General features: G+C 48.7%; 1 protein-coding gene across 1 annotated transcript; it reads right to left on the bottom strand.

The window, feature by feature from the left end:
* Positions 1 to 5,840: 5,840 nt before the first annotated feature.
* Positions 5,841 to 15,687, bottom strand: Cnn1 (calponin 1). The gene is made up of 7 exons (XM_027411608.2): positions 15,542 to 15,687; positions 13,700 to 13,821; positions 12,457 to 12,523; positions 11,324 to 11,461; positions 11,031 to 11,141; positions 6,640 to 6,786; positions 5,841 to 6,552 (listed from the first exon to the last, which is right to left on the bottom strand). Exons 1-7 carry the CDS (start codon positions 15,602 to 15,604, stop codon positions 6,307 to 6,309), a joined length of 894 nt encoding a protein of 297 aa, XP_027267409.1. The 5' UTR covers positions 15,605 to 15,687; the 3' UTR covers positions 5,841 to 6,306.
* Positions 15,688 to 18,321: the final 2,634 nt, after the last annotated feature.

The raw sequence follows: 18,321 nt of genomic DNA, 5'->3' as shown, positions 1-18,321 counted from the left end.
CTCTCAACCCCCCACCGACCTTTGTCTCCCAGGTAGTCAATCCTACATAGTTCATTTGGTATTAGGGATTAAACCCAGGGCTTTCTGGCCTCATGCTCGAAGGTATACTTGCCTCTGCTCCAAGTGCTGGGATGAAAGGTGTATGCCACCCCACCAAAGAGTGGTAGTGTTTAAGACAAGTTGTTCAGCCCAAGATCATCTCAAATTCATCCTCTGTCTCAGCCTTTTAAGTGACAGAATTACTGGAGTATAACACTTTAAACATAATTGTCTGGGGCTGGAGAGATGGCTCAGAGGTTAAGAGCATCCAACTGCTCTTCCAGAGGTCCTGAGTTCAATTCCCAGCAACCACATGGTGCCTCACAACCATCCGTTATGAGATCTGGTGCCCTTTTCTGGTGTGCATATATACATGAAAGCAGAATGTTGTATACATAATAAATAAATAAAATCTTAAAAAAAACCATAATTGTCTGGTCAGTGGTGCACGTCCTTAATCTCAGCACTTGGAAGGTAGAGGCACGTGGGTCTCTTATCAGTTTGAGACCAGCCTGGTCCACAGAGCGAGTTCCAGGACAGCCAGGTATACACAGAGAAACCCTCTGTCAAAAAATAAACAATAATAACAATAATTGAATAATTGGAGCAGTCTGGGTGCATAGTAGACAGACAGACATTTGACATTGTGTTTACGGCAGTCAGAGTGAAAACCATAGACAGCTGGGGAGATAGTTCAGTCAGTAAAGTCTTTGCTACACAAACATGTGGGCCTTGGCTTGATCCCCAGAACCCTGATGAAAAGGCTGGGATGGCTGTGTACACTTGAACTCCCAGTGCAGAAGAGGCAGACACAAGCAGATCCCTGGGGCTTGCCACCACACAGCCTAGCCTAATTTGCTAGTTCCAGGCCAGTGAGAAACCCTGTCTCAAAAAGCATGATTAGGCTGGGCATGGTAGCACACATTTTCAAAGATTTGTTTTTTATTCTAATTACATGTGGGCAGGTGTGTCTGTTGTGGCATTGTGCATTTGAGTGAGGGCCTGAAGAGGCAGAGGCTTTGTTTGTTTCTCCTGGAGCTGAGAATTAGAGGATTCTGAGTCACTTGATGTGAATGCTAAGACCAGAACTCAGGTCCTCTGCAAGAACAGCAAGTGCTCTGAACCACTGAACTGTGTCTTCAGCACTCAGGAGGGAGAGGGTGGAAGAGCTCTGAGTTCTGGGCCAGCCAAGGCTACATAGTGAGACCTGGTCTCAAAAACCAAACAACCAAAAAAAGCCAGACGTCTCTGCTCACAGGCCTGATGCCCAGAGTCAGTCCCTAGCACCCTCATGGTGAGGGAGAGAACTGACTCCTGAAGTTGTCCTCTGACCTCCACATTCGCCCTGTGGCACACAGCCCCACACCGCACCCATCACACACATAGTAATGTCAAAATTATTCTCAAGTACAAAAACTGCCTGACAAGCTATTCAGCTGGCAAAAGGTTTGCTGTGTAAGCCTGATAGTTTAAGTTCTCTTCTCATGCCCCCCACTACACACACACACAGTGTCAATAAAGCACTGACTCCCAGGTGTCCTGTGACCACACACCTGCTCGGTGGCACCTACACACTAAATACATAGTTAAGATATTTTACACTTTGAGGCCATGGCTGTCCTGGAACTCCGTAGAGCAGACTGGCCTTGAACTCACAGAAATCTACCTGCCTCTGCCTCCCGAGTGCTGGGATTAAAGGTGTCCACCACCACAGCTCAGCTTTTCTACACATTTTTAAAGATTTTATGTGTATGAGCGTTTTGCAGGGTGTCTGTACACCACATGGATGTAGTGTTGAGGAGACCGAAAGAGACCTGGATCTCCTAGAACTGGAGTTACAGAGAGTTGTGCACTGCCACATGGGTGCTGGGACCCAAACCCCACATCTCCTGAAAACAATGAGTGCTTTTAACTGCTGAGCTAATTCTCCAGCCCTAAGTTTCATTAGTGTGTGTGTGTGTGTGTTGCATGAGCACACATCAGGGTGTCCCTGGAGATCAGAAAAGGGAGTTGCAGTTACATGAGCTGTTAGACATGGGTGCTGGGAGCTGAACTTGGGTCCTCTAAAAGAGAGGAAAGTGCTCTCAACCACTGAGCCCAACATAAAAATAGAAAAGTTGGCTGAGGAATACCACCTGAGGTTGACCTCTAGCCAGCCTCTGCCAAGCTTGTATACTCACCTCGACAGGTGACCCAAAGGAAGTGACACTCAAAGGTTGGCACCTACATTGGATCTCTTGCTGTGTGCTGGCAGCCACCCTGTGAAGCAGGTGGCTACACAAGTGCAGACCTAAGAGGAAAGGCTGATGCCCAACTCCTGCCGCCTTCCATGCACACAGGGACTTGAACCCAGGAAGCTTGGCTTCACATCCACAATTTTATTTAAATTCCTTGTAAGTCCAGATTCTGGACTGAGGCCTCAGCTGTCCTGGGTGCTTTGTGCCACTGGGAAAGAGTGATGGTCACAGAGGAGACATTTTCCATTTTCTAATGTCTCCTCTGTGGTAAGGACTCTGTGGGATGCTTGAGGTGGTGACAGGATGGGCACACAGAGTACCAGCGCCATGTGCCCTTAGAGGTTCTCAGGGGTGACAAGAGACCTGAACCAAGTCGCCCCGACCCAACACCTCAATTTGGCCTCATGAACCTGGGCAGCAAGCTGTGGTTGAGAGCTCCTTCATAGTACAAGAAACAGAGAGCTCAGAAGGTGGCTGTCAGTGAAGTACTTGACCTGAGTTCAGGTCCCTGGCACTATGCTAAAACCGTGCCTAGCCCCAGCACTGGGGTGGTAGAGGCAGGCAGATCTCTGGAGTTCTGGCCAGCCACCAGAGCCACATCAGTGAGCCCTGGATTCAGAGAGAACCCTGTCTCCAAAAATAAAGTGAAGGCTCACCAAGAATGACAGGCCGCTGTCAGAATCTGCCCTCAAGCTCACCATGCACATGCCCACACTAATAGTTGTGTGCATCACACAAAAGAAACTTCTGGTACTGGGCATGGTGGTGCATGCCTTTAATCCCAGCACTCAAGAGGCAGAAGCAGGCAGATCTCTGAGTTCAAGGCCATCCTGGTCTATAGAGTGAGTTCCAGGGCAGCCAGGACTGTTGCACAGAGAAACCCTGTCTCTGTATAAAGAAAGGAACGGTGGAACCCTGCTGGATGAGCAGGTAGCAGAGCAGGTGAACAGCCAAGGAAGGTGTACCAAGGAGCGGGAGTTTCCAGGCAACAGCAGTGGCTAGGTTTCTAGACTGGTGTCTACAGGATTCAGCAGAAGGGGTGCCTAGTGTTGACACCAGAATCCTCCTCCTCCTGCCACATCTCCTGACAGGCAGAGCCTCAGCACAGCCTCCCCAGAACATGGGGCCAAAGGATCTGGATTCCAGTTTGTAGGTCCAGGGTCTGTGTGCATGCAGGATTCTTGGTGTCTCCAAGGGTTACAGCTTCAACTGTTCTGGGAGTGATGGAGGGGGAAGGGACTGCTCTGGGCTCCCTCCTATTTTTCTGCATTCTCTCCTTGGAGCCCTGACCACTGACAGTGCCTTTTAGGCAGAATACCTAGGGCCATCTTCAAGAAACAGGGAACAGGATCCTTGCTGAAGCAAGGTGAAGTCAGAGTCCTGCCTAGATTTTAGGGTCATGGGCACTCCTGGGACTAAGGGTTTTTTAGATTTTGGTTTTTTTTTTTTTTTAAGACATTCATTTGTGTAGATGGCTGCATGCATGCTGTGGTAAAGAGGTAGAGCACAATTTAAAGGGAGTTAGTTCTCACCTTCCATTGTGTAGGACCTGGGGATTGAACTTGAGTTGTCACCAAACACTTGACAGCAAATACCTTTACCAGTTGAGACATCTCGCCAGCCCATGTGGTTCAGTTTTAAGAAGATAGAGACTGCTGAGCACCAAGGCAGGCATATAGAGAACATCATGCCCCAAGGTTAACTCAACTGTTCTGACAACATGCCAAACTATTACCTGGCCCAGTAGTATCAGTCCATGCCACTTGCACACAATCTGGGGACCCGCTCCCACATCATTTAAGTGTATGTGACATCTGTGATGTGCCTGCCCTGTATAGTGTAATGTCTATAGGTATATCTATTTAATTTTTAAATTACATATTTGTGGGGGATAGTAAGCCACGCCTGTTAGAGGCTTGTTACAGGTGTGCCTGACCACGTCAAAAAGACAAACCTTTCGACAAGGACAAGTGACAGGTATTTACTGAGGTATATCTCATAAACTAAATAGAAACCTCCCAAAGGAAAGGGAAGTGTTTTGTTTCTATCTTCACAGGAAAACTCATTTCCAGAAATCCAAGAACACTACATGGGTAGATACTTAAGAAGACAAGGTAGGTATAACCATCAAACAAAAGGAGCATGCCATATGGTAAACTTTACAGCTGTCTCTCAATAACTCTATTTCTCTTTATTTCCTAGTCCCTATTCAAGTAAATCAATGCTGGATTTAGAGTTGGATTTGGCTTTTCTCCCCTAAAATCCAAGCACGTTGTTTAACTATACCTTAGGGTTTCTGTATTATATCAAGAAGCCAATTGATGTAAAATAGAACAAGAGAGGAATTTGGAGACTGTCTTTGTCTTTCTTGGCTCTTTCCTTCAAGGTGTACACCGTCTCATGATATTTTTCCACAATTGCCTTTTCCAGCATACATACATATGTTTACATATACATGCAAACATTTCTCTGCTAACACTTATGTTTGAGTCACACACAGCCAAGAAAGACCCACCTGACAGCAATCCCTGGATGCTCTGGAAAGAAATTGGGCTATACCTCCTCGACTGCACTGGATCCAGCTTACTCCATTTCACCTGACACTCCGACCAGAGCTTGGAGTACTGACTTCAATCAAGTTGAGGATTTCAACCTAGATCTTCAATCAAGCAAATCCCATCTAACATGGACTGGATATAATTCGTTAGTGACTTTCACTACACTAGCATTTACTTCCCACAGGACCTCACGAGGCTACCATCGTCCCATTTCAGCAGGAAGTAACTTGGAGGATGCTATGCCCTGGTCCCCCATTATTGTCTATTAGGGCAGTGTAAGCCTAGTTAGGAATGACCTTCCTATTGTTTAGGGTTGGGACTGGAAGGAGGTGTTCAGGTTTGGACACCTCTTTCAGATGACTTTGGGGTTTAGCTGAAATAGACATGGTTAGAATGTGCAATAGCAGATTTCTTGTATTTCACCTTTATGATTGTTAATTTTGGATACTTTACACTGTTAGGTTGTAATCCTCTTTTAGACTAAAAGGGGAATTGTAGGGGACAGTAAGCCATGCCTGTTAGAGGCTGGCTACAAGTGAGCCTGACCATGCCTGTCAAGGCGTGGTCAAGGTGAGGTCAGGATGATTCAGGATGGGCTCTTAAGGGGCTTCGAGCACATGAGAGGCCCCTTCTCTCTGGTCTCCCTGCTTTGCTGCTCCTGGCATGCTTGGCTGGTGTTTACCTGAATAAAGATATCTTTAACCTACAGGCTGTCACTATACATGTCTATTTAGGGAAGGGTATGTGTATCACATGGCTTGTGTTTGGTGGGCAGAGGATGTTGCAGGGACCAATTCTCTTCCTCCATGTGGGTCTCCAGGACTGAACTCAGGTCATCGAGCTTGATGTCAAGTGCCTTAACCAGCTCTGTGCCCTCTCACTGCCCCAGTGTATGTATCTTGGAGTTCCCATATGTGTGGGAGAATGACTGAGGCTATCTAAGGAACACTCCTGAACAGCTGGCTCTGAGACTCAGGTGATGTCACAGCCATTTATTGTGCTCCAGTGAAATAGAAAAAGAAAGTGCTTGAGTTACAAATGCTGCTGTCACATCCACAAACGCCAGTCGCTGCAAAACCAAACTGTGTGTCCGCTGCATTTCAGGCATGCATTCTGCTCCTGCTGCGGGAACGGGGCAGGGGTCAGGCCAAGCCTGGGTTCTGGGGGCTTCGCTTGGAGGATTTCTGGTTCTGGGAGGTACTCACTTGTGAGGGAGTAAAGGGGGGCAGCTGAAATATCTTTACTCAGTGCGTCCTTTGGATGCTGTTGGGGACACCCAGTTCTGTGTTGGGCTCTGCAAGAGCTACAGGGATGAGGGGCCCCCCGTCTTCCCACCGCTCCCCTCGGCCTGATCTCCCCAAACGGTAACCCTATAGACAGGTGCCAGGGGGCTGAGGGACGCCATGCAGGAGATGGGGTTGGCTGGGCCAGCTGGGTCCAGCCAAGAGCAGCAGCCAGCCCCCTGAGGGCCCCTATGCAGAGTTATAGTAGTTGTGTGGGTGGTGATTGTGGGTGGGCTCGCCCAGCTCTGGGTATTCCGGATTCAGGCAGTATTTGGGATCATACACCTGGCGGGGCAGGCCATACACTGTCATGCCTCTCTGCGAGGCCCCCTTGTTGCTGCCCATCTGCAAGCTGACGTTGAGCGTGTCACAGTGTTCCATGCCCAGTCCTGGCTCAAAGATCTGCCGCTTGGTGCCTGGTGCAGTCATGCCAGCCTAAGGAGGGAACAGTGGTCAAGCCAAAGGGATAGCAGACCCACTCCCCAGGCCCCTCTCACCAGGTGTCCCATCGACCACACAAACCTGGCTGGCACCCTTGTTGGTGCCCATTTGCAGGCTGATGGTGGCCTGGTCCAGGGGCTGATCTGTCCCCAGTTTGGGGTCATAGAGGTGACGCCGAGTACCATAAGCTGTCATGCCCTGTTGACTGGCAAACTTGTTGGTACCCATCTAGGAAAGAGATTAATTAATCAGTAAGGATTACAGAGTGTCCCTGTGTCCCACAAGAGAAGTTTGATGTCAGAGCTGGAGGCCAGAAACACTCAGAGTGGGGACATTGCATGACCAGACTCTTAGGGCCAAGGTGTGGCCCCATCTCTTGTCCACTGCAGTCCTGGCTGAAGGAAACTACAGCCATGTGTGGTGGCCCACAAATGTCCTCCAAAGAAGATGGGAAGTTCAAGGCCAGCCTAGTAGACAAAGTGAGTTCCAAGACAGCCAGGGCTGTTACACAGAGGAAACCCTGTCTTGAAAAACCGAGGAGGAAGAAAAAGAAAATCCTGGTACTGGAGAGCTGGCTCAGTGGTTAAGAGCACTGGCTGCTCTTCCAGAGGACCCAGGTTCTATTCCCAGCAACTACACGGTGATTCAAAACTATCTGTAACTACATTGTCCAGGATCTGATATCCTCTTCTGGCCTTCACTGGTACCAAACACACACATGGTGCACAAACATACACGCAGCCAAAACTGCCATACACATACAATAATAAAAATGAATCTGTGGTGTCTGGTCAGCTGGGGCTTAAGAATCATCTTTGATTAACAAGAAATTAAGGGGCTGGAGAGATGACACAGGGGTTAACTGCACTTATGTTCTTGCAGACCTCCCAGCATCCATAAAGTGGCTCACAAACATCCAGTGTCCTCTTCTTACCTCCTCAGGCACTGCACACATGTGGTGCACAGACATACATGCTAATAAAACAGGTATGCACATGAAATAATTGAAAAAGAAAAAGAAGAGGAAGAGAAACCAGCACCACTGAAGTGGCCCTTTGCTTTACTGGGACAGTTAGTCAGCTGATGGTGTTTTGTGGAGGCTGAGAAATGAGCTGACAGGAAGCAGGACCAGCACCATTGAGGTGAAATCTGGGAGTATTTCTTCAGGGTTGGCACGGAGAAGCTGTCCCCCTGAAGGGCCAAGGCTTTAGCTGGCATGTGAACTTGGTAATGTGTAGTAGTCTCCCTGGTGGTACTTCTTTTTTATTATTAAAGCTGTAAGATCAAAGGGGTCCTGGAGAGCAACTGAGACTTAGCACGGAGAGGCCAGGAGAGGCCGTGTGTGAAGATACAGCCTCAGCTGCAGTGGAAACCCCAGGACTACAGGGCGGTCATGGACAGACACTTGAGGGTTTGTACCATGAGTTAGGGTCAGAGTCCCAGAAGAGAGGTCCGGAGGCCATTGGTGAAGGTGCACCTTGGATGCAATGGCGACCTCTGGTATTTTGGGGATGCCAAAACTGTGAGATAAATCACTAAGGGCAGGACAGTAGGAGAGCTGTGGAGCCTCCCTGGGCCCATGAGACAAGCTTATGTTGTAGGTGGCAGAGCCAGAGAAGCAGAGCTGCCCAGGCACTTTGGAGCCCAGAAGATCATGAGTCCCAAATGTCAGACATTGAGCTACAAGATTTGGAGCTATACTGATGGACTTCAGTGTTGTACAAGTGTAATTGTTTTGTGCCTTTGTACTTTCCTTTTGGAAACTATTTACTTTTTAAAAAATTTACAGAAGCCCACATTAAGAGACTTTGGAGGAGTCTGGAGAGGTGGAGCAGAGATTAAGAACACTGACTGTTCTTCCAGAGGTTCTGAGTTCAATCCCCAGCAACCATTTGGTAGCTCACAACCATCTGTAATGAAATCTGATGCCCTCTTCTGGCCTGCAGGCATAGCATACTTGTAGACAGAACACTGTATACATGATAAATAAATAGATCTTTATAAAAAAAAAAAAAGTCTTGCACTGTTGATATTATCTAGTAGTTTAAGTATGAACCTCAAAAAATCTCTGTGAAGAAACCAAAATCCTTTACTTTTTCCAGATGAAATCNGGGGGTGGGGGTGGAGAGATGGCTCAGAGGTTAAGAGCTCTGGCTGCTCTTCCAAAGGTCCTGAGTTCAATTCCCAGCACCCACATGGTGGCTCACAACCATCTGTAATGATATATGCTGCCCTCTTCTGGCCTTCAGGGACACATGAGGAGGAATAATATATACATAATAAATAAATCTTAGAGAGAGAGGAGAGACAGAGAGAGAGAGAGAGGGAGAAAGAGAGAGAGAGAGAGAGAGGAGATATTTTGGAGGGCTAGAGAGACAGCTCAGTGGTTAAGAGCACTGACTGCTCTTCTAGAGGACCTGGGTTCAATTCTCAGCACCCACGTGGCAGTTAACAACTGTAACTCCAAGACTTGACACCCTCATACAGACACACATGCAGGCAAAACACCAATGTACATAAAGTAAGAAAAAATAACTTTAAAAAAGAAAGACTTTGGGCCAGGTGTTGGTGGCTCACGCCTTTAATCCCAGCACTTGGGAGGCAGTGGCAGATCTCTGCGAGTTGAAGGAGGTCAGCCTAGTGTACAGAGCGAGTTCCAGGACAGCCTCCAAAACAATACAGAGAAACCCTGTCTCGAAAAAGCAAGAGAGAGAGAGAGAGAGAGAGAGAGAGAGAGAGAGAGAGAGAGACTTTGGATATTTTAAAGAGACTTTAAACTTTTAAAGTGTTTGCATTTTTTAAAGACTATGAGACATTTAAAGTTACAGGGATTTTGTAGACCAGGCTGGTCTCACAGAGATCCACCTGCCTCTGCCTCCAGAGCACTGGGATTAAATGCATGGGCCACCACCACCCAGCCAAAGTTATGTTTTACATTGTGATTTGGGGAATAAATAAGATCATGTGCATTCAGGGTGGTATGGCAGTAAGGGGGGGGGGCTTTGGAAATAACCAAGAAAGGAAAGGGTGAGGTTTACTAGTGATATGCTTGTGTGTCAAGTTAGTAAGAGGTCAGCTGTGCTGGTTAGTGTTTGTCAACTTGACATAAACTTGAGTCACTGGGAAAAGGGAACTTGAGTTGAGGAGTTGTCTCCATCAGATTGGTTTGTGGGCATGACTAAGGGTTATTATCTTGATTATTGATTGATATGAGAAGTCTCAGACCACTGTGGGTAGTGACATCCCTAGGCAGGCAGTCCTGGGTTGTATAAGAAAATTGAGAAGCCATGGAAGCAAGCCAATAAGCAGTGTTTCTCCATGGTGTCTTTCCAGTTCCTTCTTACAGGTTCCTACTTGATCCCTGCTCTGACTTCTCTCCAAGTTGCACTGTGATGTGGAAATGCAAGCCAAATAAACTCCTTCCTTCTACAAGTTTAGGGTAGTGTTATAGCACAACATTAGAGTACAAACTAAGAAACCTAATGAGAGACTCTGTCTCAGAGCAAGGTGTCCTGGCATGGTGGGACACAGTTTTAATCCAAGCACTTGGGAAGCAGTTTCAGGCATATCTCTGTGAATTCAAGGCCAGCCTGGTCTACAGTGAGAGTTCCAGGACAGCCAGGACTACAAAGAGAGACCGTGTCTCAAAACGAAGAAACAGTAAAACAAACAAACCAAGGTGGATGGCTCCTGAGGAATGACAACAGTCGCTGACCTCTGACCGTGATGTGCACTCCCACATCCATAGATACATACGTACATACAAATGAAAAATACAAGAGGGCTGTAGATATAACTAAGGTACAGTGCTTGCCTAGCATACTTGAGATCTAGACTCCATCCCCAACACTGAAGAAAAAAAGCAGTGTGCTACCTGCTGCAAACCTTACTTTCTCTATCTGTATAAAGGGTTAAAAGCACTGGCTGCCCTTTCAGAGGACCTGGGTTCAATTCCCAGCACCCACATGGCCTCTTACTACCATCTATAAGTCCAGTTCCAGGGAATCCAATGCCCTCTCCTGGCCTCTGTGTGCACTATGCACACATGTGGTTCATATGCATACATGCATACATGAATGCAAAGCATTCATACACAAAGATAAGTAAAGTTAAGTAAAATATTTTAAGAGTCTGTTAAGCTCGGCGGTGGTGGCACACGCCTTTAATCCCAGCACTCGGGAGGCAGAGGCAGGCAGATCTCTCTGCGTTCGATACCAGCCTGGTCTACAAGAGCTAGTTCCAGGACAGCCTCCAAAGCCACAGAGAAACCCTGTCTCAAAAAACCAAAATAAGTAAGTAAATAAATAAAGCAGGAACTATTTAGGAGTATGAGCAAAGGGAACAAGTTAGTAAACAGAAAACACTGACTGTGCTCCCAGCCAGTCCATACAAATATTCTGACCCCCAGAGCCTCCAGGGTTTGGCTGCCTTCCCCTCAGCCCAGAGCAGCCCGTATGACCAAGGGTCCATACCTGTAGCCCAATGATGTTCCGACCTTCTCTCAGCTTCTCTGGCTCAAATCTCCGCTCTTGTTTCTCTGCATATTTGACTCCCACGTTGACCTTGTTTCCTTTTGTCTTGGCCTGCAAGGGGCAAAAAGGACATGGAACACAGATGAGCTAGCTTCCAGTAGGCCTCATTTCCCCTCACACACCAACACCTACCAACACTTTTGGTGAGGCTCAGTGGCCTAAGTGTCCCTGTAGCCATCTGACCTGAGACTAGCCCCACACCTGCCCCGTGCCCACTCTTCCCATACACTCACCATGCTGGCCAGAGCCAGGAGAGTAGACTGAACCTGTGTATGGTTGGTGTTCTCAAACAGGTCGTTGGCCTCAAAGATGTCGTGGGGTTTCACTCCATACTTGGTAATGGCTTTAATGAAATTACCTATGTTCTCCAGCTGTAAGGGAAGAGGCCTGATCAGGGATGGGAGGTGGAGGGCTGAGGGGCAGATGGGTAAGGGATAGAGTGAAACTCCTGTAACTCCAGCTCCAAGGGATCTAGAGACCCAATGCCTCCTGGGCTCTGTGGGCACTTGCCCATACAAATGTACACACACACACACACACACACACACACACACACACACACACACAAATAAAGGAAATCTTTTTTAAAAAATAAATATAAACAAGGGGCTGGAGAGATATCTCAATAATTAAGAGCACTGGCTACTCTTCCAGAGGTCCTGAGTGCAATTCCCAGCAACCAGATGTTAGCTCACAACCATATACAATGAGATCTGGTGCCTTCTGGCAAACAGGCTTATATGCGGGCGGAATAGTGTATACATAATAAATAAAATAAATATTTTTAAAAAAAGAGTTAAAAAACAAGTTAATGACCTGCCATCCCATCCTCTCAGGAGGCAGAAGTAGGATTGAAGTTCAAGGCCTGTCTGAGCAACTTGATGAAACATTGTCTCAAAAAGGAGTCAGGGAGATGTTTTTGGTAAGACAAAACAAAAGCAAAGACAAAAAAAATTGACGTGAAAGTATCAGGACCTGAGTTTGAATCTCTAGAAACCAAGCAAAAGTCAGAGAATGCCGCCAATGTCTGTAGTCCCAGGACTCCTGTTGGGAGAGATGGGAGGTGGAGACGGCTAGCCGGGTGTACCCAATGGAAAACAACAAAGAGATGGAGATCCTGCCTCAAACACGGCAGAAGGAGAGGGCCAAGACCAGAGTTGTCCTCTGACTGTGAGGGGAGCCTTTGACAAAACCAGCAATAGAAGCCCAGGGTTGGGCGTGGTTCTAACCTAGAGCCCCTGCCTAGAGTCCCCCAGTGAGGGGCTGGGGTGTGGCTCAGGGGTAGAGCTCCAGCCGAGCACACTCAGTGGGTTCAATCCTCATTACTAAAATAGAAAACAAACTAGTAACTTGTGTCTGGACTTACCTGGTGCCAGTTTTGGGTTGACTCATTTACCTTCTTCACAGAGCCTGGCTGGAGCTTGTTAATGAATCTAACAAAGAGAAGGGGGGTGGGGAAAGTGAGTTCAGGCAAGGTGACTACGTAACAGCTGGAAGCGGGTACTACCTAGCACATGCTATGGTGGATGTGGGACCCAAGCTACCAGCCAGAAACCCCAGAGTCAGGCTAAGTGTCCTGGCTTTCCTGGGTTCAAATGTCAGTGTTCCTTGTTGTCTTCATTTGTATGAGTGTGAGCATGGCCATGAATGTAGATGGCATGTGCACATGCATGTGTCATGCCATGTATGTAGAAGTCAATGAACCGCTTTCAGGAGTCTGTTCTCTCCTTGCAACATGTGGGTCCTGAAATTGAACGCAGGTCATCATCAGTCCTGGTGACAAGTACCCTTACCCACTGAGCCAATCATCAATCAGCCCGATGGGCTTTCTTCATGGCATGAATGTGATTATCTGGCTGGTTACTTGGTTACCTTTTCTTCGTGATGAAACCTATTACCTATTGCTGGGTGTGGAACCAGCCCAATTTCTCCCCCTGGGCTCCACATGGAGCCAGGTTCACTCCCCACACACCTAGAGCAAAGGCCTGTGTATATCAGGAGCTCTCTAAACACAGTATTAATGAGTGGTAAGTGAATGACTGTGGTGGATTGTCTGTGTAAGTGCTGAGGGTGGAACTCAGCCAGCCTCGCTCATGTATATTTTCTGCACTGAACTGTACTGTACCTCACAGCCTGTGCTGGGCATCCCAGGTGCGTGCCAAGCCATGGTGGGCTGCTCCTGTGAAGGTTTTCATCTTCCCCAGTGATGAGGGCAGTGGGAAGCCACATAAACTACATATGGGAAGTGGGAATTCTACATAAACTATTGTAACACCACCACAATGCCACTAAAACTGGAGATAAACAGCCACTGTTGCCCACTGAGATCCATAGACAGGCCTGCCCTGTAGCGTGTGCTAGCTAAGTAATGGCCTGGTAACACCTCAGGGCTTTGGGTACTGTCTTAAACCTAACTGACTCGGTCATCTCTGCCTGTGTAATGGGCACAAGTGAGTCTTCGAGGCCTTTGAAGGAATGTGGGTGGCATCAAGTATCAGGGTCTAACTACAGTTCCAGGTTTGGGATCATCAGGTGATGTTGAGGGCCAGTATGGAGCAGGTGGGGTGCTGGCTTCGGGGCGCGGTCTGCACCCTAAGAACCTCACTCACTCGCAAAGAATGATCCCATCTTTGAGGCCGTCCATGAAGTTGTTCCCGATTCGGCGACCTGTAACCCCCTCAATCCACTCTCTCAGCTCCTGCTCCCGCTGATGGTCATATTTCTGGGCCAGCTGAGATGGAGATGGAGGAATGAGGCACAGGTGATGAGGAAGCAGGCAAGAGAGAGGAGCTTTGGCCTTCTGGGGCCCATCTCAGCCCGGATAGGCCCAATCTCCTGCTTCATCCATCCCAACTAAGGCAATCCTGTCTTAGTGTCCACGGTAAGGGGGCAGGACTAGCGGGAGGCGGAGGGCCAGGATTGAGGTGGCACCTGCCCAGGGGGCCATTCCGGGCATTCTGAGGTTTGGCACCAATGAATAGACAAGAGGGGGCTGGAGAGCCTGATCCTTGAAGCTGGGGGGGGGGGGCGGCGCTTGGATCCTTGGTTTCCCCTCCAAGCCAAACTTGGGGCTTAGCTTCCCCTGACCCAGCCCCCCCTCCACTCTCCATTTGGAAGAGGAGATGCCTTAAACTGGGGGCGGGGATGAACCCTAAGAAGGAGCCCCTGGGTGCTGGTTTGCTGGGAGCCCCAGGACATCACACATAGAATCCCTGGTTAGAAATGGGGATTATTTTGTACCCTTCCTAATGCCTGCCTGAATGTGTTTCTTAAATCTGTCCTCAGCCCCACTTTGTCTCTCTCGTTGTCCCCCAACTCTGTGGTGCATTATCCTTTTCTCAGTCTGGGGTCCCCATCTCTGAAGACAATCCTGTCCAGCCAGCTCTGGGGCTCTTGGCTTTGTAGCTACCCCTCTGATCCGGTCTTCCCGGGTACGGGGTGGGATTCGACCGGCTCCCTTCTCCGCCTCTTAGCTCTTATCTCCCTCCTGGCTCGCCCGCTCTCCAACCTGTCTGCAAGACCCGCTTCACGATCTTTCAGCAATCCTGCTTGTTGGCCTCCCAGCCCCTGGTGGTAGTGAGATGGGGGGAAGGGGGATGCCTCACTTCTTCTGAATGGGGAGAGGAGGGGTGCACCCCCTTACCTGGCCCCAGCCCTGCCGCCCCCCTCCCCACCAGCCCGGCTTTATAAAGCAAACCGGCCCTTATATAGCGCGGGCCCAGGCTGCCCAAGGCCGCCTTATAAGGCGCGGCGGCTCTTCTGCGCCTCGGGCCGGCGCTGGGGGGAGGGGGCGACGCTGCCATCAGTCTCCCGCGGAGCACCCGCCCCCCACGCTTCCCCAATCCTGAACCCCTAGGATACCCCAACCTGATCCAGGTCCCAATCCCTGCTCCTTGCTCCCCTCAACTTCTGCTGTGGGACCCTGGAAAGGAAGAGCCTCAGTATTCCCTTCTGTCAAATGGGATTGCCTCTCCTAATCTGTGCAGTCCCCTGCCCCGGGAAATCGATCTATCCCGGTGTGGAGAGGGGTTTGGGTCCGCACTTGCCTCACCCGGGGCCCTAGCTCCTTGCTGTTCCTTTCCAAGCCTCAGTTTACCCATCCATGTCTCTCAGTGTCTTCTAGCTGTATGAACTGCAGGGTTGATTTTTTTTTTTTTTTTAAGGTAGGGGTCTGTCCCTTCCCCCTACATCCCTCCCAGGAACAAGAAAATTGACCAAGGACTCTGAGCAGGTGGGAATCTTTGCAGCACTCTGATTACCTCAATTTAAGGATAGTGGGGTTCCCTCATTTCACCCCTCAAGTAACCGAGGGCCCTGGGATGTTCCAAGGACAGAAAAAACGGCCCCTATTCCTTAACTTCCTTCTCTTCTCAGGTCTCAAGTCACCTGACACAGGTAGGAGGGCGCTCAGGGTCTGTCAGAGGCCAGGCTAGGCAGTCCCCCGGTCTTACCTTGTTCTTGACTTCAGCAGACAGGCCATAGGCAGGACCTCGGTTAAAATGTGCGGAAGACATGCTGGCCAGGGGGCTCTGGCAAAGCAGAGGTTCTGGTGACACTGACGAGGACAAGGCAGCTGAGCCTGCGTCTGCACCCTCTTCCCTCCTCACACGTTTTTGAAGCTCCAGAGGCCAGCCCCAGGCTCTTCCAAGCCTGTCCCATTGGCCACAGGGGCTTGCCAAGGGGCGTGGCACCACACACACACTTTGGCCACCCCCACCTCGTGATGTCAGGGCCTTGGTATTGGAAGCTGATTGTGTCATTGTTTCCACCTAGGGGGCTGTTTGCCTTATTCTGGGAGAGGGGCTTGCTCACACAGGCCACCCTCCTCTACCCTCCTCCCATGCCAACTGTCTATGTCCCATCTCTGAGTCTTCTTATCTCAAAGATGACCGGTCTCTATCCCTTTTCAATGCCAAGACAGGACCTGTGTCCACTTCACGTCCCGTTTCACCCACCCCCACCCCCACCCTGTAGTTCAGCGAGACAATCTGACTGATCTTCATACATCACCCTAAACACATAACCTTCTCCCTAGGTCTCTATTGCCATATCTACAGAAGGGCTAGTGATAGAGCTTGCCTCATTAGGATGTTGTAAAGATCAGAAAAAAAATGTCACCTCCAGGGTGCCCAGTGCAGTGCCTGGCACAAGGGAGAACCTCAGCCAAGCTTTGCTTCTGCTAACAATCTGGTACCCTGTTCCATCCCCTCCAGTCCCTCATGTGGACTTGGGGCAGCAAAAAGCCTAGTTCTAATTGGGTATGATGGCTCACACCTGTAGTCCCAGCACTTGAGAACCTGAGGCAAAAGGACTCCTGAGAGTGTGAAGCCAGCCTGGGCTACATAGTGAATTCCAGCACAGCCTGGGCTATAGAGTGAGACCCCATCTCTCTCCCCCACACATGAGTTAGTTTAAAAGGGGTGGGAGGAGGCTGGCAAGATGGACTGATGAGTTAAGATGTTTACTGACAAACTTGATGACCAGAGTTTGAACCCCAAGATTCACATAGTGGAACAAGAGAGCAAACTCCTGCAACTTATCCTCTGACCTCTATTATGTGCAAACACACACACACACACACACACACACACACACACACACACACACACACACACAAATGTTAAAAGGTAGAAGCTAAGACATAGGTCTATTAGTAGAATCCTTGCCTAACATGCACAAAAACCTGGGTTCAAGCCCTAGGACCACATAAACCAAGGCTGGTAATGCATGTGCATAATCCCAGCACCCAGGAGGTAAATACAGGATGTTCAGAAGTACAAGGATGACCTTGGCTACATACTGAGTTCAAGACCAGCCTGGGCAACTTGAAAAACAACAACAACAACAACAAAACAAACAAACAAAGATCCTAGACCTTCTCTCACTATTTATCCATTGGTCACCTGAGCCACCAAGGCCTGTGTTAGCTGGTCTTGGGCCATGAGTACTCCCCTGTCTCTAGCCAGCTCAGGCTGGTCTGGTTGGACACCTGTAAACATCCCTGTCTAGGACAGCTCTCATCTGGACCGTGGGGTTGAATGCTCCAACTGCATCATGTCAAGTGTAGGATAGTGACACTTGTATGACATCAATCTCTGTGCATTAATGATAATGATTTAAGGACCTGCAATTTGCTGGCCACAGATAAAAGACACATCTGGCAGGGCATAGAGGTCCTCACCTTTAATCTCAGCACTCAGGAGGCAGAGGCAGGTGGATCAGAGGAAGTTCCTGGCCAGCGAAAGCTACATAGTAGACCCTGTCTTAAAATAGCTAATAATAATTAATAATTTTATTTTGAGACAGAGCTCAGTGGCAAATCCCTTGCCCGGCATGTGCAAGACTTTAGTATAATTGCCAGCATCACCAGAGAAAAGGGCAGACTGAAAACAATTCTAATTGCTATACAGAACAATGAATGGAAGAGCTTAGAAGATGACCTAGCAGGTAAAGGCACTTACCACCAAGCCTGACAACCTGAGTTTAATTTCTGGGACTTCCATGATGGAAGGAGAAATCTTATAGCTGTTCTCTGACCTCCACATGCAAGCTAGGGCACATGTGTATAACACCTCTCTCTCTCTCTCTCTCTCTCTCTCTCTCTCTCTCTCTCTCTCTAAATGGAATACAAATGTTTATTATAACATTTTTGGGAGGGGAGTGAGACAAAGTCTCTTGTGTCCCAGGCTAGTAACAAACTTGAAATGTAACTGAGGATGCCCTTGAACTCCTGATTCTCCTTCCTTTACTCCAAGGCACTGAAATTATAGTCATTCACTCACAACCACACCCAGGCACATTGTATATTCTCCCACCGCTACCCTCTCTGTCCCTGCTCTTCATATCTGGGTTCCTTCTTCCCAAATGGTCCCATTTCTGCTTTCATGTCGTATATATTATGAAGAAACAGCCAAACTTCTCAGTTTGGAGAGATGCCGCAATGGCTAAGAGTACATATGGTTCTCCCAGAGGACCTGAATTCAGTTTCCAGCTACCATATCTGGTAGTTCACAACCTCCTGTAACTCCAGCTCCAGGGTATCTGATGCCCTGGCCTAGCCTTCAAGGGCACTGCATATACAGACACAGAAAAAAAATTTGTTTGGGACAAGGTCTCACTACGTTCATAGGCTGGAGTTGAACTTGGAATTTGCCTCCCTCCACCTCCTATGTAGCTGGAATTACAAGAATGCATTGCCCCACCTGACTTTGCCAACAGTTTTCCTGTCAAG

The sequence above is a fragment of the Cricetulus griseus genome, chromosome 4 (assembly GCF_003668045.3).
Source record: "Cricetulus griseus strain 17A/GY chromosome 4, alternate assembly CriGri-PICRH-1.0, whole genome shotgun sequence".
In the NCBI taxonomy this organism is placed as follows: Eukaryota; Metazoa; Chordata; class Mammalia; order Rodentia; family Cricetidae; genus Cricetulus; species Cricetulus griseus.
This window is presented reverse-complemented; position numbering and strand designations above follow the sequence as displayed.